This window comes from Malaclemys terrapin, chromosome 13 (genome assembly GCF_027887155.1).
Source record: "Malaclemys terrapin pileata isolate rMalTer1 chromosome 13, rMalTer1.hap1, whole genome shotgun sequence".
In the NCBI taxonomy this organism is placed as follows: Eukaryota; Metazoa; Chordata; order Testudines; family Emydidae; genus Malaclemys; species Malaclemys terrapin.
This window is the reverse complement of record NC_071517.1, coordinates 14711579-14735537: the sequence shown is the minus strand read 5'-3', so window position 1 is coordinate 14735537 and position 23959 is coordinate 14711579. Positions and strand designations below refer to the sequence as shown.

The window sequence follows — 23959 nt, the reverse complement described above, 5'->3', positions numbered from 1 at the left end:
AGAGAAACTAGTTGAGGACCTTGAAGTTAATGGCAAATGCGATAAATTACAGCATGGTTTTACGAAGGGCAGATCGTGCCAAACGAATCTGATCTCCTTCTTTGAGAAAGTAACGGACTTATTAGATAAGGGAAATGCGGTGGACCTAATATACCTGGATTTCAGTAAAGCGTTTGATACAGTACCCCATGAGGAACTATTGGTTAAAATGAAAAACATGGGGATCGATATGAAAATCCAGAGGTGGATAGGGAATTGGTTAATGGGGAGAATGCAGCGGGTCGTATTAAAGGGTGAATTGTCAGGTTGGAGGGAGGTTACTAGTGGAGTGCCTCAAGGTTCGGTTTTGGGACCCATCTTATTTAATCTATTTATAACTGACCTCGGGACCGATTGCAAGAGTGGGCTGATAAAGTTTGCGGATGATACGAAGGTGGGAGGAGTTGCAAACTCGGAGGAGGATAGGGATACTCTGCAGGGAGACTTGAATGAGCTTGTGAATTGGAGTATCAGAAATAGGACGAAATTTAATAGTAAAAAGTGTAAGGTGATGCACTTGGGGACGAATAATAACAATTTTAGTTACAAGATGGGGACGCATTGGTTAGAAGTAACGGAAGAGGAGAAGGACCTAGGGGTCCTTGTGGACCGCAGGATGACTATGAGTCGGCAATGTGACGTGGCGGTGAAAAAAGCCAATGCGGTCTTGGGATGTATTAGGCGAGGTATATCTAGTAGAGATAGGGAGGTCCTGCTTCCGTTGTATAAGGCGCTGGTGAGACCTCATTTGGAGTACTGTGTGCAGTTCTGGTCTCCAATGTTTAAAAAAGATGAACTCAAACTGGAACGGGTGCAGAGAAGGGCGACTAAGATGATCAGAGGAATGGAAAACCTGTCGTATGAAAAGAGATTAGAGGAGCTTGGGTTGTTTAGTCTGACAAAGCGAAGGCTGAGGGGGGATATGATTGCTATCTTTAAATATATCAGAGGGGTTAATACAAGGGAGGGAGAGGAATTATTCCAGTTTAGTACTAATGTGGACACGAGAACGAATGGATACAAACTGGCCGGGGGGAAGTTTAGGCTTGAAATTAGACGAAGGTTTCTGACCATCAGAGGGGTGAAATATTGGAATGGCCTTCCGAGGGAAACGGTGGGGGCGACGGACCTGTCTGGTTTTAAGATTAAGTTGGATGAGTTTATGGAGGGAATGGTTTAATGATAAAACATAGTAGCCAAGGAAAACCAAGCAATGGTACATGAACAGCATAATGGCCAACAAGGGTCAGGCTAGAGACTCTTGCCTATATGCTCGGGGTATTACTGATTGCCATATTTGGGGTCGGGAAGGAATTTTCCTCCAGGGTAGATTGGCTGAGCCTCTGGAGGTTTTTCGCCTTCCTCCGCAGCATGGGGCAGGGATCACTAGCAGGAGGGTCTCAGCCGATTGAAGTCACTAAAACACAGGATTGGGGACTTCAACGGTAGAGTCCAGGGAAGGGTCTTGCGGCCTGCAGCATGCAGGGGGTCAGACCAGATGATCATAATGGTCCCTTCTGACCTTAATGTCTATGAGTCTATGAGTCTATTAGGACTGGAGATCTTGAGAGTCAGGCTGTGGTTTTGGATGGATAGACAGACCGTCGGTCAACCAAAGGGGGAATGTAGCAGACTCACCTGTTCTATAAGTCGGATGATACTGATGCTCTCTTCCTGGTGGAAGGATAAGGAGCAGGGCAAGCTGTTGAGCTGGCCTGAGAGCTGCAGAGGTGTAAGGTCATCTGAGACTTGTGTCATGTTAGTACTTGTGGCATAGCCAAAAGTCTCCCAGGAGCAGCGGGATGGATAGAGGGGATCCAACGCTATGCTGCACAGACAACAGTGCAATGGTAAGGCAAGGCACCACCGCATGCGGAGAAAACCATGTGCACACTAAGGATCAAGTACATAAGATGTATATTCACACAAAACACATGCTGTAAATACATCACCTAGGGTTCCCTGTGGGAGTTTTGAAAGCGCCCAATGGATTTAGGAGCAAATCCCACCTGCTTTCAATTAACACCAAGGTTTCCAGAAGTGACTAAGGATTTTGGGTACCCAATCTGAGGGCCCAGGTTTGTAAGAGATGGGTGCCCAGCACTTTCTGAAAATCAAGCTCCTTGATGGTGTCTCATGTGATGACCCAAGATCACTCGTCACCTCTGAAACATCTTGGCCTCAGTCTACAATTGATCTGACTCATGATGAGGGGCAGATCAGCCAATGACAAATGCAGTCTAACACACGAAGCCTGATGCTCTAGGAATCTTAGGTCAATCTTTTATTCAACAGTGCAAGAAGTAATGCCCATCTATTCCTTGGTAATGCAATGGGCTGCAAAATGTGCAAGTGATGCACAATGCACTCCTTGAAATGATCCTTGATACTATAAATGTCCAACGTGGCCTGGGCAAAGCAGACAGGTAGTAATACCGATACATTACTGCCAAAAACGCCTCTCACAGGTTTACAGAAACAAAGGAGTAGATAAAATGCTGTAATTTTACCTAGGAGATATCATGGCATATGCATGAAAGGAATTGGTGTGGCAAGAAAATTGATATAAAAACAAGATACATTATTATTTTTCAAACAATTGTCGTCAATTTTACCCTGTATTTGTAGTTTTTAAAACAGGGTGCTCCTAAGTCCTTTAGGCTCTTTTTAAAAAGTATCCCTTCAATCTCCAACAATTACTTAACATGTGCATATCCTCTGGAACACACGGAAATCTGGCCTCGATTTAGATAGAACATTTATATGCAGACATCCAGCTGAGCACGTGCATCTATGTTTGCAGCATTTACACAGAAAGCTCCCCAGTTTTTTGTAAAACACACATGCAAAAGTAAGCATACATCTCCCAAGGATCAGAGGGGTGGCCGTGTTAGTCTGGATCTGTAAAAAGTGATAGAGTCCTGTGGCACCTTATAGACTAACAGACGTATTGGAGCATAAGCTTTTGTGGGTGAATACCCACATGCGTCTGACGCATCTCCCACGTGCACAAGTATGGACATTGGCACAGACGAGCCTGACTTGTATAGTGCAGATCAGGTGCTTTTCACACATACCTTTAAAAACGTGGGTCCAACTCCCCTTCCAAATAATTTATTCCCACAAACTAAGCTACACTACTAAATTGATTAGTATCGTTGCCAGGCGACATGAGCAATCACCCCACCCAAAGATAGGTGGTTTCAAAAACCTCTCAAGGCAGAAGAAAAAAAAAAAAAAGGCTGGTGCTAATGGAATATGTCAACTGTGAGCAGTGCGAGCCGCTATTTCCTCACACACGCAACAACCAACCAGTTTGAGGAGTCCAGACCCGGCTTTCCTACCTGATGTCACTCTGCAGGAAGAGGCAGCTGTTCCGCAGGTTGGCAGAGCTCCCCAGACAGCAGGTCACCTCTCCATACTCCTGCATGATCTTGATCATCTCACACATGGCTGCAAGAGAATGACAAAGGGAGACAATGCCTTACCGTAGCATGTAAAACACTGGCACAGCAGCATTTTAAATCTCCTCTCACTCTGATTTCATTTCTGGAGACAAACAGTTAAACCTGTTAAAGGTTACCAGATCAACACACCTCAAGACTGCTCTTTGGAACTGAGTCCTTCAGACAACAAAGGCTAAGCCCATCAGCTTTCTGACCTTAAAAATATATGATCTGAGGTTAAAAGATATTGCCCTTCACATTTACTAGGAATTCCCCAATGAGTTATAAACCAACATCAAGAACAGACCCTCCAAAACAGATCTCAGAAGCCTTATTTTAACTGTCCACACAAACCCCTCTTCTTCCCACACTGTGTTCCCCCACCAGGAAGCTCTATGATCTAGCCTCCAATAAAGGGAAGGCAAAAATCATCCTCTCACTTCACTAAATGTTCTTGCCACTTCAGGACAGGTGTATGCAATCCAATCCTAGCTCAGTCTATGCCTTTGGAAAGAAATAACTGCTCTCCTGGTACCCTACGCACCTGCCCGTGGAGGGAAGGGGTGGAATTTTGACCCAGAGCCATTTGAACCTTTGCCTCCCCTGCATGGGACACTGTTCCTTGAGCTTACAATTAGCATGGACTTGGCTGCAGAGCACAAAGGCCTTGTTAAAAAATGTCTGGGAAATAATTTAAAATACGGATTTCCCACTTAAATAGCGACTTTCATGCAAGACAGAGTCACTTTACCCACATTCACAAGGAGCATTATCCCCATTTTACAGATGAAGGAACTAAGGCACCAAGGGGGAAGTGATATAAACAAAGTCATGCAGAAAGCTAGTGGTAGTCAGGTAGTCCACGAATACCACTGCCATAGTAGGAAATGACTTCTAGGAAGTGATTTCTGAGCCATGTAAGCAAATGATCACTGCAAGGGGAGATCAAAGCCTCCAAATTCCTCTGCAGGTTGCTAACACTTATTATTAAGTAATGAGCAGCAGTGTTGTAGATGCTCATTTCTGTAACTCCTATTAAAGCTAACAGCAGGGGGAGTTTCTTAGGGGTTGTGCTCACTATAGCAAGTTAATGGTAAAACTCCCATTGATCTGGTCCTCAGCACATAAGATTGCTATGGAGGCTCATCCACCCAGAATCCCCCTCCCAGTTTGCTGCAGGGTCTCCCCACCCCTCCACGCTCTCATGACCCACAGCAACTATCTGGAGAAAATATTTGGCAGCTGATATGTGGGACAGGCCCAGCCCAGCGGTCACTTACTCTCTGAGGTGCAATCCGTAAAGAGGGGCACCAGCAAAGGCACATTGTCAATGTTCTGCAGGTGAGGTCTGACCTGGTGGATCCCTCGAGGAAGTTTGGCCTGTAGGGGAAGAACAAAGAGATTAAGGTGGCAGGAGAAAATTGTAAATTAATATCAAGGTGGTGATTACAGCCCCCCCACTGCTGCACTCAAATCTCTGTGGGGCGAGATTCCTGCGATTGCAGGATCGGGCTTAAGTTGCTGTCCACTATAGAGAGAGCTTGGCTTTCTTAAATGAGTGTAAAACACGGCTCCTGCTGAAGCATTACTTTGCAATTCATATGCCGATTGGCCCATGCTCTCCCCCATGATTCACTATTTGCCCTTTGCAGATGCAGCATGATCCAACAGTGGTCAGGGATTTAACTAGCGTTTGAGCATCCAGCCAGAACACTAGTTCAGACACTGCATTAGGAAGAGATTGAATCCTTCAATTCAACCTGGAACACCAGCCCAGGACAACCAATTGAGTCAAGAGCGGATGTCAGGCTAGCCCGGCTGCTGGAGCTAGCCTTCCTGGGCAAAAGGGACCACTTTGCACAACGGCTGCCCCACAAGGGGGAGAGACTGGTCAGGGATATGGGGGGGGGGGGAAATGTTGCTTGATGGAGCAGGAGGGAGAAATTAACATGAAAAAAGGAATGAGAGGGAATAGCTCCAGGGGGAGGATGGGGATATAAACTGAGCCAGTGAGAGAAGGGTACTTCCCCCCGTGCGAGTTTTTGCCTGCCTGAAAGCCAGGCTCTTTGGGACTCTCTGCTGTCTCCTAGTGTGTCTGTGGGGTAGGTGGGGAGAAGGAGCAGGTATTTCATCTGCAACCCAGCTGAAATTTAAAAAGATACGTTTTCTTTTTCTAAATAGCGGCCTACTGGAGTGGTTTTAAATGTGTCTCTCTATGAGGCCAGTAGAAGCTACGTGCCATCTCCCAGACTTATGTGAGCCATCAGGCATTTCCCAGTCATTGATCTGCTCTGACAGAGCCTGCTGCAGCCCAAGATTGGGGAAGGGGAAAAGTGTTTTCTGCCAGCACAGACCACCACCCATTATCTTCCCCCCCACACACACTTGGAGGAGGAAGGGTAGGGAATCCAGACGGAAAGAAAGAAGCCTCGTTTCTCCTCACAGCCTCCTGGGCAGTTCTGTGTATGGTCATCTCAACTCCTAAATCAGCTAGCACTCTTTAAACCTTCTCATGGGAAGAAGGAAGGAGAGCTTGCAAAGGGGCAAAACTGAACTACTTAGTGCTGGGAGTTGTGCAGGTCCTTGATGTCAAGCTGGGAAGAATCAAGAGACACAACACGAACTAATTAACAAACAAGGATTACGTGAGGGTGGCGCTCCTGGAAAGCACCAAGGTGTTGCTCTTAACCAGAGAGTCAGTGTGGCGTAGAGAAGGAAAGATATACACTCACCCTGTTGCAGTCCTCCAAGAAGCTTGGGATATCACTGTCTGTTGGCTGAAAGCTGATGAGATCCAAGTGCCCTTCCTCTTCCATCAGCAGCAGGCCCTCCACGTCATCTCGAGAGACTGAAGCAGAGAGAAAGGCAGCGGTAAAAATAAGCACAGCCTTGTCTACACTGCACCGTTTCCAGCCATGTGCCCCTGCAACACACACACAGCACCTTCACGTGGAACTGTGGAAGCCTGGAAACACAAGCCCTGATTTTCTAGGTTAGCTGCAGTCAGATCCCACTCAACTGTCTCTTAAAATAAAAGATTTTTAAATGACTAATCTGCTCGGAGGCAGATGCATGAGCCTAGTCTCTTTAATCTTTTGACACATGATAGCTCTTCTGGCTCTGCCGTCTTTCTCCCTGCTCACACTGTCTTCTGGGGAGAGATTGGAGACATCACATCTAAAGTGAGGAAGAAGAGCAACTTTCAGACAAGAGACAGACCCACAGGATAAGTCCAACATTGCAAAAAAAAAATAAACCCCAGTGGCATTGAGTCTCAGAGCCCAGGTCAACTGACTGGGGCTTGCGCTATGAGGCTAAAAATAGCCGTGTAGACATTCCTGCTCTGGCTTTGAGACCTACCCCTTCACCAGGTTCCACAGCCCAAACTCCAGCCTGAGTAGGAACACCTACATTGCTATTTTAGCCCACAGCGCAAGCCTGAGTCAGTTAACCTGGGCTCAAACATGCCCTCAACAGCTACATCAAGGCTGTAGCAAAAATTGGAACTGCAAATGAACAACTCCACGGTAGGCTATTGTGTACACAATCATGATAGTTACATGCACAAAAGTGTGTGTGCACCCAGCTCCCATGATTCTGCATGGAACTGCAGTAAGTGTGCGCACAAATCAGCAGTTAGATTCCTAAACAGCCACGTGAGTGGCCAAATTACCATGACTGCATGGTACTCACAAGTCATGCACATTCAGGTTTGGGCTCACAGTTCTAACAAGTTAGGACTGGTTTTAGTGGGTTAAGTACAGGTTAAACAGGACTGTCTTGGAAACAGTGAGGAACATTTGACTGGCTTCCTAAGACCGCAGCAGCCTATTTTCTTCAGGGTTATTAGTGCAGGTTTCACTATGTGATATACATATGCTGAAGGGATAAACTGGACAGCTCATCCTTACCAGATTCCTGGTTTCATCCTTCAATGGGAGCCACCTAGTCACATCCCCTAACTGGCAGCTGTGGCGAGAAGCCACCGAGTCACAGCTGAACTCCACTGCCGGTTAGTAAACCCCAACCAGAGCATCCTATCTTGCTTACCATACACCACATTCGTTAGCGACAGGCAGACACACCCCGCCTCTGAATCATACAGTCACCTTTCCCAGAGGGAAGTTCTCTCACCCTGATTCAGGTCATCATGCAAAGAACCTGCATGGCTGGGACTGGAGGGAGGAATCTCTGACCCGGGCACATCTCCGTTGGGCGTTAAGGATATGTGGCAGTTCCAGCCGGTCTCAAGACCCATCTTCTCAGCAAAGACCTGGGGGAGAGCACACAAGATTTTACAGAGCTGATGCAGGGACCAGTGCTTTGGGGTCAATACATACAGATGCCCCCTGACCAGCATATGCCACTGAGACCATTAGGCAGCTTGGTAGGGTTACTCTCAGACTATATGGGAATGAACTTCAAGGCAGGGGCCAAGCAAGTTCAGAAAGGGATATAGCAGAGATGTAGCCTACCTTGCTCTTGAGCTCATCTTCCAGGGAAAAGTAGACAAAACGAATGCAGGCACTGACCAGCCCATCAATGAGGCGGACGATGTCAAGTCGGGCCTGGTACTGGGATGAGACCATTCCCATGAAGATCTGACCACTCAGAGCCTGGATACAATCCTCCTTCTCCATCACTTCCCCGATCCCTTCTTCAGGCATGCAAACAACACGCAATCACATTGAGACACAAACACCCACATGTGCGTGCACACACGGGGACAGATAACGAGACATGACCACATGGAGACAGGCACCCATATGCACAGAAACATGCAGACACACATGTATAGATGAACAGATGGAAAGACACCCATTTGCCCAATCATACACAGTCACAAAAGGAGTTTTAAACACCCCAACATGCAGCCAAGAACACAGTGCAAAAACACACACAGCACAAAAACACACACAGCATGGGAAGGAAGAAAATAAAATAAAGGATGCTAGTCAGTTACAAGAAAGGGGTGGGAAGGGCACAGTACATGTGCTGCATGATGTACACATATGCATTTTAAGTACATCATACTGTGCTTAAACAACACAGCAAGTCTGGAGGAAGCTGACAGCCATGAAACTGAAGGGGAGTTGATCTCAAGTAATTGGATCAAACACGTTCTCTCTAGGGATGCTGCAGTGGCTCCAGAATGACTTGTTAAGGATTTAGACTGACAGGATTCCTTCACCAGATCAGGGTGTGATTAACGTGACCTCAATACAGTACACAGTAAAGGATCCTGGTGTAGCATGAGAAATTGTACAATGAAACATTGTATAATCGCTAATTATGCCTCCCAACTCCCACGTGAAACCATGTTACCTCATTTTACAGAATGGGGAACTGAGGCACATAGGGGTTAGCGCCGCAATTTTCCAAAGGAATCAAAGGGAATTAGGCACTTTCTGACCCCTTTGAAAAAGTAAGTAATTTGCATAAGATTGCACAGATGCAAAGCCAGGAACAGAACTTAAAGAGTCCTGAGTCTCAGTCCCCTGGCTTTAATAAATTAGACTACCCTCAAGTGTAACTATTGTCTTACAAATTTAGGTACCTTTACGATAGAAATACACTTGCCAGCAGCATAAGTAATTATTTCCCTTTAAGGGAATGCTTAGATCTCAATTTCCAACCACTGCTTTGGAGAGCAAAGCTGCTACAGCTCCAGACTGATTGGGAATGGGAGACCCAGCTCAGCAACACATCCCACAAGGAGGAGGAGAGAGACATACCATCAGAGCTCCAGCTGTTCCTTCTGCTGCTCTGTTTGATGGGTGTAGTCCCAGGAAGGTCACAGGATGTGAAGATGGCACTCTGTCCAGGGACCTGCACCAGTTCTATGCACTTGCCATTGAGCTGGGAGGACAAGGCACAGTGCATTGGCTTGTAGGCAAAGGCAGAACAATAGCCTGAGAGACATGCTCGCTGGTAGAAATCCAACACTTTCTTCCTATATGGAAGACACAAGATAATAGCAAAAGCTATCAGTGGCATGTTGCCATTCTGACACCAGTATAACCTCTGGGAGCTCTGGGCTGGAGGAAATCAGCAATACAAGTTTCCTGGACCACTCCCTATAAGTTTGTTTCTAACGCTGATCAGAGACTGGTCTAAAGAGACCACTCCTATAGCTTGTATTCTTTGAGCTACAGCCACTAGAGGGAGTCCTGAGCATCCTGTAAGAGGCAGTGATGCACCCACAGAGGGGTGGACAGACAAACTAATGTAGCATATTTGTGATAGAATTGGAGCTGCCTGTAATAATTTATGAACACCAGATATGTTATGTAGTTGTCTGATTATTGCCAGGGGGTTCATTGCATGAGTACTTGGGATTAATTCACCAACAAGGCTGTTTACTTGTGAGTAGAAAGACAGCAATAGGCCAGATAACACTTCAGCAAACACTGTATGGACAATGCTGGAGCCACTGGCTGTGATGCAGACCTCACTGAACAGGTTTCCCCAGGCAGATCTCAGCCCCTATCAGGGGAGCAGGGAGATCAGAGGACTCATGAGAGTTTAAAGTCACACACTTCTCAAGGGAGAGACAGGGCTTCTGAGTAAATGTGAACCCAGACTTCGGAGGTCAGAGGGATCTGGGGTAAGACAGGCCTTTAGCTCAGACAGATATGCATCCAGACAATTTATTGTTTTAAAAACCCATTTCTCATGTTACGCTGTGCTCCCACTGTTAAGATTAAACAATACATTGTTTTAAGAAGACTGTTTTGGGACACTCTATTCGTCACTGGTCACAGCTCCCGAAGGAAAGAATGGCAGAGAGCTGAATGCAGTTGGACTTGATGAGCAATCATGGTTGGCACACACCCATACAGGATGCTGTAGCATCACAGGATTCTACCCAGGAAGGCAAAGGCTCAAGGCCTAAAAACTAGAGGGAGTGCACTCAGAGAGAAAGGAAGGAATGAGAGATGCAGCTAGCACTGAACCATGACAATATTATATAGATTTGCATGGTGCAGCGACACAAAGCCAATGCAAGTTGAACAAAGAGCCCCTCCATCACAGTACACCAGTGGTACAATTCCAAACAGCTGCATTTAAAGGCACATTGTCAACACGCAGTCATTGGAGTAGCTTAAAATTCCATGTCTGTTTTAAATTTGCAGCGGTAACATTAGGCTGGGCCAGAACTACTCAACACAGAGTTTTTAATCAATGCCTTGTAAAAGAAATATTTAAAAAAGTAACAGGTCTTAACGCCTGAAGATAGCCAGACACACTAGCACAGTGGTCCCCAACGCGGTGCCCGCCGGCGCCATGGCACCCACTGGGGCATCTATGTGCGCCCGCGTACTGGCCGGCGGACAAGCATCCGCCAAAATGCCGCCAACAAGCAGCGTCATCCAGAGGCGTCGCCACCGAAATGCCGCCGAAGCCTCTGGATGACGCTGTTTGTTGGCGGCATTTTGGCGGCGACGTCTATTGACATTGCCGCTTCTTGGCGGCATTTCAGCGGATGCTCGTCCACCGGCCACGGTCTGCGGTGGCTCATCGTCTGGCGCCTGCCAGACGAAAAAGGTCGGGGACCAACAAAACAAATCAGGACTGATCTGTCAAATGACAAAAGCTGACAATAATGACATGAGGCGCACCAAATTCACCCCGGCAAGATACAACTAATAGCTGGTATGTACCACTCCTTGTATGCAGATATGGGACTTCCCAGAGATAACCGAACAAAATCCTATTGCCACCATCACTGAACTTGCTTAGAATTCTTGGGCACACTTTACAGTAAGGTTTCATTTATAAACAATTTAGAAAGGGTTTATAAATGATGAACAAATGTTTTAATAAATGGTCAGTAAATTGTTAAGAGTCCAACGAGTCAATAGATTGCTTAGAACCATGTAACCCCTTTTAACGATGTGCTTATAACCAACTACAGACAACTCACATTTATAACAGCTATTTATCATTTATAAATGGTGTATAAAGTATTGTTATGTGGAGCCTTAATATAAACATAATTCTCTCCAGTAATTAATTTTAAACCAGCAACTCCTGTATGCCAATGAGGTAAGGCCACCCACCTGTCCGAGCCGGAGAGGGGGTAGATATCAGCACCATCCCAAAAGTCTGTGCAGGCCTCAAGAATGATGTCAGCTGTCCCGTGAGAAAGCATCTGCTCAGTGCCTAGGGGAAAAACGGGTAGGTGTCTCACCTGTACATTCCCAACCAAGGGATTGAATTACAATGGCTCGTTTGACAGTTAAAAACTACAGAGTATCCCACAATAAGACAGAACGTCCTGATCTACCCAATACATCCCCACTGGCCATGTCAAGAGTGTGTCAGCCACTGAACAGAGACTGTTCAAGAGAAGATGATGTAGGTTTGGCTGCTCTTTGCCTGGCTATAAGTTAACTGAGCTAGTGGTAAATTGTGGACCTGGTAGCCAGTTCCAGTACCTCTCCCCTTACACTGCAATGATCTTTCTCCTGCAGAAAAGTGAGGACCAAGTTGCTTCTGTATCCAGTACTCCTCCAAATCAGGGTATAACCAGGAGTAATGGAGCCATGAGATGAAATTAAGTAACGGGAAATTTGAGTTGAATAACAGTGAAAGCCTGTTAATAGACTGGAGCCTATTGGATTGGAGGCAGCATGGACTAGAAAGGGCACAGGACTGGGACACAGGAGACCTGGGTTCTATTCATTGGCCTGGCAAGTCACTTCACCTCCCTGTGCCTCAGATAACGATACTGACCTCCTTTGTAAAGCGCTTTGAGATCTACTGATGAAAAGCACTGGATAAGAGTGAAGTATTATGATTGTCAGCACTATTCCACAGGAGAATTTGGGTGATTAACGGTCATTGCATGTGGCATTTATAACGAGGCTGGACGAAAGCTCTAGAAGACGTACTGTAGAGGAGAACCCCTCGCACTGACCAGAGGAGGTGCCAAGATTCCTTAATGTCCATGATCTTTTAGATCGTTCCACCTTTTCCAATTCTAGGATATTTTAAGGCTGAACAATAACCTGCAACTCATCCAGCCGGGCCTGGGTGTTCCAGGGCGTGTCAGATCATCATGTGATTTTCACTTATCTGGTACAAGACCAGGGCCTGGTAGGTAGATCAAAAGTCAAGGATGGAGGGGCTGCCTTTACTCCAGAGTTCCTCTCTCATTAGCTCATGTGGAAACATTAACATTACATGCACATAGCTTTCACTGTCAAGGTTAATTTGATTCCCTCCTCCAGCTGCTCTGCGACTGCCCCCAATGGCTTCAAAGCTGATCTAAAGAAAAAAAAATCACTTCCAAAAAGCGAGTCCAAAGACGCTTGCAGGCATTGCTGCCGAGTGCCGACACTCATGCTAGCCAACGAGGTCAAGAGCCAAGAATATCCGTTCATGCAAATCAGGCAGGGACCTTCATGAATACTTGAGGATTTTCCAAAACATACCAGCTCTCTGCTTTGTACTAAAAATAGACACCACATGCTGAGTTTATCAGCATAACAAATATCTGAATGCAATAGGAGCAGAATGTGAAAGAGGGGACTTGTTAGAGGAACACAATGGACAGCTTGTGAGAGGCTTGGATTAATTTTACTGTAAAAACTTTATATCCTCCCATAGTGGATGTATGGTCAGATAGCCTCTGCTGTGAACAAAGGGGCAGGAGATGCTAGCTGACCCTGCAAAGTCCCCAGGCCTCATATACCGAGTAGGAGCTGGTGGGCAAACACACAGATGCACACCAGCCGCTACATTTCTGCTTTCCATCCAACATAGTTCTGTTCAACATCAACAGCACCTTGCACAGCCCACCCCACTGTCACTCTGTAGAAGTTAATGCTAGTGACACAGGGCGCGTACCGCTCCAATCTGTGCTGGGGCGGCATTGATTCCAATGTCATTGATGGCACCGTGAGCTAAACTTCCTCCCAGCTGGGATTAGTAAATAACAAGGTTAGTAACAGAAATGGGATTCTGCTAAAACAGGGGCCATTGTTCACTCTGGCTTTTGCCCTACAATCTGCACCTAAGCCACAAACAGACATCCATGTAACACTCACAGCCTACGCCTTACACAAACCACTCAAGGGACCAGAAAAAGAATCTACAAAGACGTACAGATCAGATGCCTCATGGCACAAGGAAACAACTAAAAAAACCCTAGGCTATAACTCTAGGTAAATTAACAACCTGACCTGGGAACATAACCATTAGCTAACGAGCGGTGGGATCGTTTAGAAATGGCTAAGGATGGGTATTAAACACCGTGACTTCACTATTTACATGTATGCCCTGCCAAATTACGCTGATTTACAAAGCAAGAGACTCCTCACTAGGCTCCTGGCAGTAAGCTGGGTGAAATCCCTGCTCCCACCTGGCACTGGGGCTGGGAGACGAGGTGCTCCTGCTGGCTGGCTGTGGTCAATACTGAATCAAGCTGTTTTCTTGTAGGGCTAGAGATAGAGGCTAACTGAGCAGCAGTGAGTCTGCTCAAGTGAGCCAGATCACTCTTTGCATTGGATATGGGCTTGTGTTAAAACTCTTCCTAAACAAGAGATTCCTAACAGTAACCCCAGCCTCCAGCACTGGTGCAGTAATCAAAATAAGACTATGGAAAATTAAGATTTTAAATACAACAAGGGAAGATGGAGGCAGTACAGGCCATTGGGTCATTTCACTCCAGGAGCACGTGAATCCTTAACTCACCTCCCGTTACTGTGGATTTGGGGTGAAATTAACAGGGACATTATTTCACTAAACGAGACAAGGGAACCTAGAGATGGGTTATGTACCATTTCTGCTAAGGGTACAGAATTTACTACCTGTCCATATTTGGTTTCCTTACGGAGGTCTTGTTATGGTGGAATGAATCTTTGAATCCATACAAGATTTTTAAAGCCAAAAGGGGCCATTATGATTTGGTCTGACCCCCTGCATAACACAATCCAGAGAATTTCACCCAGTAATTCCTACACCAAGCTCATAACTTCTGGTTGACCTAGAGCACAATTTTAGACAGCCACACAACCTTGATTTAAAGGCTTCAAGTGATGAACAATCAACCACATCTTTTAGTAAATTATTCCAATGGTTAATTACCCTCACTGTTCTTACAGTTCACTCTAGACAGCATTATTACGGTCACACACACACACACACACACACACACACACACACACACGTCTGAACCCTCTAGGGAAAAAAACTTTTCAAAATTAGGAAATGAAGTTAGAATGATGCAAGATTAAAAGTGTTTCCCTATATTGAGAATCCCAGCAGTCAACTCTGAACAACACATTTCAAAGCCTTTCCTATAAAGACAAGATGGCAGCAACTGGAACAGATATAAAAAAAATCTTCCCAGGTCAAGGTGTAAGATTAACTGCTGGACAGAAGGATATGGTTTACTCCCAGGGACTTTCAACTCTGCATAGTATTGATTTCGCTGGGACAACAAAGTCTGTACATACACAATCAAGAACCTCTTCTTATTCTGCTTTTCCAGGACACAGGCACACAAGATCATTAATATGTTGGATATAACATTAGCCAGAATCAAATTACAAAGGTTATCCACAATCTTTATGCTTCTGGGCAAGAGCTGGTCACACACTGGGGTCAGGAAGAAATTCCTCCCAACATGTTATAGCACTGCACAGTGAGGTGCATTACCAAGAAATTTACAGCTTCCTCTTTAGCAGTTGGTATTGGCTGCAGGCAGACACAGGATATCAGTCTAGATGGAGCCTTGGTCTATTCTACTCTGGCAATTCCTAGATTGTTTTTAAGACTCGCAAAAGACTCCATTTCCCTCCCCCACTATATCCAACACCTACACCCGAGAGAAGGGAAGCAGCCTTACTGGTGGTGGTGTCCTTAACAAAAAGGCTGATCATGTGACTTAAAGGCGGTCTCCTCTTGGTGATGGAAGAGAGTTTTCCCAGTACTGTCTCCTTCACCATCTCGTCAGTCGGCAGGCGGTACAAAGCCAAGTGGTTCTCCTGCTTGAAAAGCTCTTTGGCTCCGGGTGTGAAACCTGAAACATGAATGTAAAGGGGAGAAAGATTAAACACAACCCAAAGCAAAATGGAGGAGATCTCACTTTGCTGCTCCACCCCGCCCGCTAGCTGCAGTCATTCAGATACCTTCCCAGCAGCACCATCCACCAGAAACCAAGCCAGTGACATTATGTAGCCCCAGTGTGTGCTAACAGCCAGGCAACAGAGGTTAGACTTACCTAGCTGACTTGCCTGCGTTCTCACTCTGTGCGTACACTAAAACGCTTTGAGATCTACTGATGAGATGTGCTATATAAGAGCCGGATGATATTATTAGTGGAGTCCTTAGCACTCCTGATTCATTTAAGAGAAGCGGAGCAATGCAGAAGAACAAGCATGGGACAAGAGGTCAGAAATGCTAAATGTTAATCCTGGCTCTGCCACTGATTCCTTGCGTGACCTTGGACAAGTCATTTAACTCTCATGTGCCTCACTCTTAAATGGGGACATTGATACTTATCTTCCTCACAAGGGTGGGATGCAGATTATGAAGTACTGAAGATGTGAAGTGCTACATATTATTTACGGCTAACCATTACCAGTTTCTCTATAATACACAGAAGCCTAAACAGTAACACTGACAAAGATACCAGAAGAGCAATTCGTCCATTATTATTAGTCATTCTTTATCCACTGTGGGGCAAAAAGCTTCTTCATCAGCACTGCTGCTGTCTGTAACACTGAAGGATTTGAACTAGAACTTTACAAAATTTAGCCTGTGTTGGCTGGAAAAACTCTTAGCCATGAATGTCACTCAATGACTGTAGCATCGTGTCTCAACCTGTCAGCGGTGAACTCTCCAATGACACTGGCAACAAGTCTGATGTCAAACCTCTGAGCATTGATCCAAAGAGAGATCAGAGTCAGATCTGCACTCCAGTTTTCCAACTCAAATTCAAAATGATCTGGACAAACTGGAGAAATGGTCCGAGTTGAACAGGATGAAGTTTAACAAAGACAAATGCAAAGTGCTCCACTTAGGAAGAAAAAAATCAGTTTCACACATACAGAATGGGAAGAGACTGTTTAGGAAGGAGTACGGCAGAAAGGGATCTAGGGGTTATAGTGGACCACAAGCTAAATATGAGTCAACAGTGTGATGTTGTTGCAAAAAAAGCAAACATGATTCTGGGATGTATTAACAGGTGTGTTGTGAGCAAGACACGAGAAGTCATTCTTCCACTCTACTCTGCTCTGGTTAGGCCTCAGCTGGAAGATTGTGTCCAGTTCTGGGCACCACATTTCAAGAAAGATGTAGAGAAATTGGAAAGGGTCCAGAGAAGAGCAACAAGAATGATTAAAGGTCTTGAGAACATGACCTATGAAGGAAGGCTGAAAGAATTGGGTTTGTTTAGTTTGGAAAAGAGAAGACAGAGGGAACAGGATAGCAGTTTTCAGGTATCTAAAAGGGTATCATAAGGAGGAGGGAGAAAACTTGTTCACCTTAGCCTCTAAGGATAGAACAAGAAGCAATGGGCTTAAACTGCAGCAAGGGAGGTCTAGGTTGGACATTAGGAAAAACTTCCTAACTGTCAGGGTGGTTAAACACTGGAATAAATTGCCTAGGGAGGTTGTGGAATCTCCATCTCTGGAGATATTTAAGAGTAGGTTAGATAAATGTCTATCAGGGATGGTCTAGACAGTATTTGGTCCTGCCATGCGGGCAGGGGACTGGACTCGATGACCTCTCGAGGTCCCTTCCAGTCCTAGAATCTATAAAAAAACCTAACAAAGGGGTACCATTCTGGTGCTCTCCCAGGATTCAGCTGGCTCAGTAAGACTACCATGAAAGCTTGCTCCCATTTCTCAGCTGTCTCCTTGTTTGGTTCTTCCTTACCTATTAGCCTGGCAAACTCACAGAGCCCCCAGGGCACATGGACAGGCAGCACAGCACTGTGGGTCTCCTGGAGGGCAATGTTGCAGAGGTGGTCAGAGAAGCGGCATAGGCGCTCTGTCACACTGGCATTGCAGAGGTTGAGCAGCACATTCAAGCCCAGAGGCTTCAGGGAGGTTAGGTGCATCTGCCAGTTGGAGTCGTCAAACTGGATACAGGAGGGGTTCTGCTGGTCCTGGGACAGGCTGAGCATTTTGAGGTGGTAGTCACACACAAAGTCTTCAGCCTCACAGGCCAGTCCCTCAGTGTCACCGCCAGCCTGATAAGACATGCAAGAAAATCCTGATTAGTTATAATGGAACGTAGTTGCTAGAGAGGCTCCAATTCCCATCCCAAGTTTAGTATCCCTTAGCAGAAGAGAGAATCCCAGATATAACAGGGAAGATTAACAGGTCGTTGCTTCCTCCACTTATCAAAAATAGCAGCTTCCCTAGTTCCACAATCTGAGATTCTCCAGAGGAGTAAAAACAATGTTTTTTAAATGGTTCAAATTCTAAGGGAGGAAAATGAATGAGTATGCGATGAGGGAGTGACTACTGTAAAGGGCCCGGGGGCTCTTCCAGGGAGATTAAACTACTTTCTAGTAACACATTTAGAAAAACAAATAGTAAGTTCCTGATCCTTCCCACACTAAAATCTGTGGGAGTTTTACCATTGCCATAGGTGGGAGTATGAACAAGCTCAGAAGATAACCAGGGAAAGAACTGTAGGATTGATCTTAAGATGACAGAAATTTGAGGGATGGGAATGAAGTCTCCTGAGAAGAAGGTGGTGTGTAACATCCCATAAATGCACAAGAATAGATGTGAGAATCCTCATCATAGACACTAGCAACAGGTACCTCCTTTAGTTCTGTCTTTAAAAGAACCAACCCTTCCCAGGGGGAAAGGGCCTTCAGTAGAGAGAACGCTTTTCTTCTCTGAAAAAGGACATGCAGCCCATGCTGAAGGATGTGCAAGGGGAATGAAGTTGAGATTCTTCCCTGATTGCTTCCCCTTACAATTCAGCAACTGAAGCAGGCAACACTAGACAGACACACAGACATCTGCCCCAGCAAAAAGCACATCTTTGTGAGCCCTGCTTAAGCACCAAGCCCATTACCAGTCAAGTGACACGGGCCGGGGTGAGTCTTTTCTTGCAGTGTAGACATACCCTTAGGGTCATAATCTGTCACTAGAAGATATTATGCCCAACCCTCCCCTTGCTTACACTGGGGTAGGTCAGGAGTAACGTCACTGAAATCCATGGAGCTACAGTGATGTAAATTCAGAATAACAGAGCACAATCAGTACATATGAGTGGCCAGTATTACCAGTCAATTAGTATTTAATGAAAACGAAACTTGGTTAATTTGACCTTGGGTTTCTTTGTTTTTGACTTCATGAATTATTCACATTCTACTGCTGGTTTTGTGAACGTATTCATTATTATTATTTATTTGTATGATCATAGCACATAGGCCCTATATGTGGAATTATTCTACATCTACCACAAATGAACACTTGGCATGCTATAGGTAAAGTATCCATTACTGACATTCGGTATTCAAGGTCAAAACTGGTCACCTGTTACATGGTTTAGATTCTGGTCCCTGACTGAGTAACTAACATTTTTCATAGAAGACTATGGAATAATGCCTTTCTAATAGACTTCTTTGTCAGTTTCAGTATTTATGTATTTTGTTGACTGCTTGGTGATCAAATATTCATGAATAATGAAAAACAGTAGCAAATCAAATTTGAACCATGTGTTTAAAAAACCGTCTTCATCATTTGACCGGTTCTCTGGGATGCAGACCAAGGATATTAGTCTATTAGTCTAAATCATAAACGATGCAGAGAAAGTGAATAGAGAAGAAGTGTTATTTACCCCTTCACATAACACACAAACCAGGGGTCAATCCAATGAAATGAATAGGTAGCAGGTTTAACACAAATATAAGGAAATACTTCTTCATACAACACACAGTCAGCCTGAGGAACTTGTTGCCAGGGAATGTTGCAAAGGCAAACGTATAACTGGGTTAAAAAACGAAGTAGATAAGTTCATGGAGGGCAGATCCATCAACGGCTATTAGGGGATGCAACCCCATGCTCTGGGTGTCCCTAAGCCTCTGACTGCTAGAAGTTGGGACTGGATGACAGGGGATGGATCACTTGATCAATTGCCCTGTTCTGTTCATTCCCTCCGAAGCACCTGGCACCAGCCACTATTGGAAGATACTGGGCTAGATGGCTGGACTCAGTATGGCCGTTCTCATGTACCACACAGGCATGTGTGCCAGAGATCTGACCCAAACCAGCAGCTAGGCTAGCAGAGAGCTAGAATCACTGGGATGCTGAAGAGGAGGCTCCTCACAACCTGTTCTCTCCTCTACAGCCACTATAGTACTACTAACTAAATCCTCAGACTTTGAAGAGGGCCCCTTTAAATGAACAGCTCTCTTACCCCACAGAAAGAGGAGAAATCCAAAGGTGTGGGAGCTAATAGGATTACGGTGCTGGCTGTAGCTTGCTGTGTAGAGTGTCTCTGCCAAGCACTCCTGAGTATAATGTTATTTTGGCTGGAGGGACATCTTCCCATCCACAAGGCCAGCAAAAGGCACAGAGTACAATGAGATTCAGCTGCTCCTTTCCTTACTTAACTCATACAAATTTGCTAGTTTCCGCCATCCTCTAACGCAAATCAGGGGGTGGGCAGGGTTCTTTCTCCACTTGATGCAGCTTGTCCTACAGCTCAGTGAGAGGCTGACTGCATCCACTTTTGCATACCTTACCTGGGTTGCCTCCTCCTCACCACCCTCCGTGTCTTTGCTGAAGCTCACATTGGACCCCGATGGATGCTTGCTTCTATTGTTTGGCTTTCTGTGGACATGGACATCAGAAGATTTTGGAGTGTCACTAGACCAGTCGTTCCTCTCCTGTTCATTGGCAATGTGGACCATATCCATCATGGGACCAGAGAGCAGAGCATCCCTCTCATGGGGCTAGAGAGAGCAAGGAGGTGAAGTGATGAGGCACTTATGGGATGGAATGGGAAATCCCCACTACTGATTTGCATGATGCCACGCCTGTTCTACCCTGGGATGGATTTGGATAGCGGGGGTGGGGCAGCCTCTGGCCTCTACTGAACAAGACTGGACAGGATGCTTTTTGGAGGAGCTGGTCCTCAGCATTCCTTAATCATTCAAGCAACAACCCTCTGCTCCAGGAGCCCTACACCTGCTTTTCTACACCACTGCAAATCCTGCCAGATCATGAACTGAATCAAGTTGCCTGGCAGGTAGTGCTAAGGCTGCCAGCCACGCCAGGCTGAAAGCAAAGCATCACTTTGTCGATGACCTAGCCCTCACCTCCTCATCCATCTCTGGGTGGCAGAAGGAGCGCGTGGAGAGTTCATCCGTCAGGTCTTCATGGCTATCGTGAGGGGCTTCCACCTTCCCACTGAAGAACAGAACAGTCTCTGGACTGGGATTTGGCCAGGATAGAATCCCCTGCTTGTCTACACAGCAAAGCACCTAAAACACCCCAAGACATCCCGCAACACCCCCCAAAATACAAACACCCAATGAGTTAATGTTTAAAATATATATTCACAGAAACAAACAGCAGAAGGCTCGGGTGGGTTTTCAGATACAAAGTTGGACAAAAGTCCCTTGTTAAGCAACCTCCTGTCTTGAGAGTGCATTCTGAAAGCACGCCCAGGTGTGCTGAGCACAACTTGGTTCTATCTGGATTAATAGTCACTTAATGCAGGTTTCATTTTAGGAAATATTAAAACTAAGCATGAAATCCATGTGCAGGAGGCAAGTAAAATAGGTACAATACAGACTTGTACACCAAGGCCCAGGGAGATCAAGAGTTTTTTTAATGTCATTGGCAGAGCTAGGAATAGAACCAGAGTATGGCCGGGGCGTAAGCTACCAGACCACACTGAATGTCCTCTAAACCACTGTCTTTACTAGAAGTGTGCTCCTGGGAGGATAGGTGCCCATTTGGTTCAAAGACAGTTATAATCAGGCTAATGCCCGTGCTGTCGTACGGGTGTAATTCATAAAGTGTAAAAAAGCGGAAAACGGATGAGAGCATAAAAATTGGATGGGAAGAGATGTCGAATCCCAGCGATAATAGAACATGGCGATATTCTAAACAAAAAGAGCTCTTAGCCATACACACAGCAGTTTCCATTGCTTCACACTGACTCTGCAGACATTCTAGGCTTCCAATTGAAAATCCTGGAATCTTATTATATAGATGTATAGCTCTTATATAGCGCTTTTCATCATTAGACATCAAAGCACTTTACAATAGAGGTTATAAAGCCCCTGCAAACCCAGAAGACTAGAACCCCCACAAGACCTTTACTCAGAACACTGTGAATGAAGCACCTACAGCACTGTTTCTTAGGGGATTTTCACAGTGATTGAAGAGAGCAAGGTGTCCCATTTAGGTGTCTTCCTTGTGATAACCTAGTGATACTCACAGTGACGGATCCCAGGCTGTGAAGTAAGCTGGAGGTGAAGCTGAGTGTTGGAGACTTGCCTTTTAAAACACACAGAAAGTGGCTCCAGATACAACGTATCATTTCCTGTCAGAGAAGCAGACCACAGGTGACAATTCGCTGGGGAGAGCCTGGGTGAGGAAGGGGGAGGAGGGGTGTGTGAAGTTAACAAACATGCTTATAGGTTTGAGTCAAAGAGACCCTGTGAAACAATCCATTGCCGGGGGACAGGACTTTAAGTGTGAGTAGGTTGAGGTTTTCGAGGGCAAGGGCACTCCCCCGGCTGAATGCAAACAGCAAGTATGTTCTTTGAACAGGGACTCTGGTGGGGCCATCATAGTCTTTCCAGAAAACACAGGTGAGACTTTTGAAGAGGTTTCACCTCAGTTAACTTAGATTCCAAGAGGCAGCACCTTTTCCTAAACAATATGCTCAGATCCTTGGATGAAAGGATTTCAGCGCCCCACCACATGCCTATTAAACCCATTTCCAGATGGGACAACTGAGGTGCAATGACTTACCCAAGGTAGCCCAGGGAGTCAGGAGTCTGGGTTCTATCTCCTGCTAGAACCATTACCTCCTCATCCAATTTAACTAAAAATCAAATCTATGAACAACTGAAGGAAGGTTTGAATGAGGGAAAATATTACAAACTAAACGTGCTGCTGTCACAGACAACCTTAGTCTCCCACAGGAGCACTATCCCAAACAGAGGCTGGATGACAGAAGGCTAACACATATGGGCTCATCTCTGTAAATCTGGGATCTAGTCCCAGCCTCAGAGCTGTGTGTTTCTTGTTCCCAGCTGAACTGGGTCTGCATTTTGATGTTGAGCTGCAAGCTTTATATGCATTTCTGGATTGCTACTACTTTGCATCACTTCTCCCGTGCTTGAACTCCTTCAGTGCTCAGATACTATGTTGATAGGGGCCATGTACAAACCTAGACAGATTAAATCTCACCATAGCTGTAGTCAGAAATGCAGAACAATATTTAATTTAAAACAAAAAGAAAAGGCCATGTTTAATCCAGACACTTTCTTACAGCCAAGGTCTTCGCACAGAAGCAGAAAAAGGGAACAAATCCATGCACCCAGGGAGATGATCTCAAGTCACTACTTTTTAACTGCTCAAGCACTGAAATGCACAGCTCAGCTGAAGGATGAACTGGCAAAGGAAGGTAAGAAAACGTTCAGTGAAAGCGATATGAGTGGGAGCTAGCAGTGGCAAGGGGAGAGACTGAGCCTGATGACATCTGGGATTTTCTAATTAGCCTTGGGAATCCCTCTGCTTCCCCAGGAAAATGGAAATCCTAACGCCAGATTAGGCAAGACAGTATCCTCCGGTTTGATCTGGGTGATATAATTTGCAGAGGGGCTGGATCCAGACAGTTCCTTTGAAAGTTTGCTTGCTCTGATATGGGAAGTGTTAGTAATGTACACAAGCTTATTAAGAATCTGGTGAAGCAGGATCAGGCTTTCATCCCAAATGACCCACTCTCCTCTCTCCATATTTCGCCTCTGCCAGGGCTCCAGTCTTGCTGCTACTTCCCATCTCCCTGTTCACTAGTTTTGATTGGATGAGGGTTGTTTGTTTTTTAAGATAAGCTAAATTCTGCCCCAGCCTCCTGCTATGTACACGTATTTCTTGACCAGTTATTCCACCTGTGGAGTCACAGCGACCAGGACTTGAAACAGAAGCTTTCTCCAAGACAGGAAAGCTTAGTTTCAAAACCTCACCAAAATTCTAATTCATGGCAACCTGAAGGGTACAAGCTGGACCACCTGTCACATTTAGCTCAACCCTGGCCAGTAGAGCAATTTCTACATGAGAAGGTGTGTGGGAAAGACATCGAACCTGCAAGCAGAGCAAAATAAAGCAGCAAATAAAGAATGCCAGCAGGCCTCTGTCACCAGCAGTGAAGGTTTAGGGACTAGCAGGAGAACACAGAGAGAGAAAGGGAAGGATCTTATCGAGCTCACAGTGAAGTAGAAAGAGAATGGAAGCCTTGTAAAAAATAGTAACAAC

At 45.5% G+C, this 23959-nt stretch overlaps 1 protein-coding gene across 3 annotated transcripts in view; it reads right to left on the bottom strand.

The window, feature by feature from the left end:
• Window positions 1–23959, bottom strand: part of TMEM94 (transmembrane protein 94) — a 95730-nt gene that overhangs the window by 13575 nt on the left and 58196 nt on the right. For all 3 annotated transcript variants that reach the window (XM_054047508.1, XM_054047509.1, XM_054047507.1), the window contains 13 exons: window positions 21915–22019; window positions 20785–20949; window positions 20209–20418; window positions 17376–17691; window positions 15343–15516; window positions 11549–11651; window positions 9221–9438; window positions 7961–8142; window positions 7620–7758; window positions 6218–6333; window positions 4766–4865; window positions 3384–3492; window positions 1678–1867 (listed from right to left, as the gene is read on the bottom strand). In XM_054047508.1, the coding sequence (XP_053903483.1) occupies window positions 1678–1867; window positions 3384–3492; window positions 4766–4865; window positions 6218–6333; window positions 7620–7758; window positions 7961–8142; window positions 9221–9438; window positions 11549–11651; window positions 15343–15516; window positions 17376–17691; window positions 20209–20418; window positions 20785–20949; window positions 21915–22019 (2127 nt within the window). The remainder of the gene's footprint in view (window positions 1–1677; window positions 1868–3383; window positions 3493–4765; window positions 4866–6217; window positions 6334–7619; window positions 7759–7960; window positions 8143–9220; window positions 9439–11548; window positions 11652–15342; window positions 15517–17375; window positions 17692–20208; window positions 20419–20784; window positions 20950–21914; window positions 22020–23959) is intronic.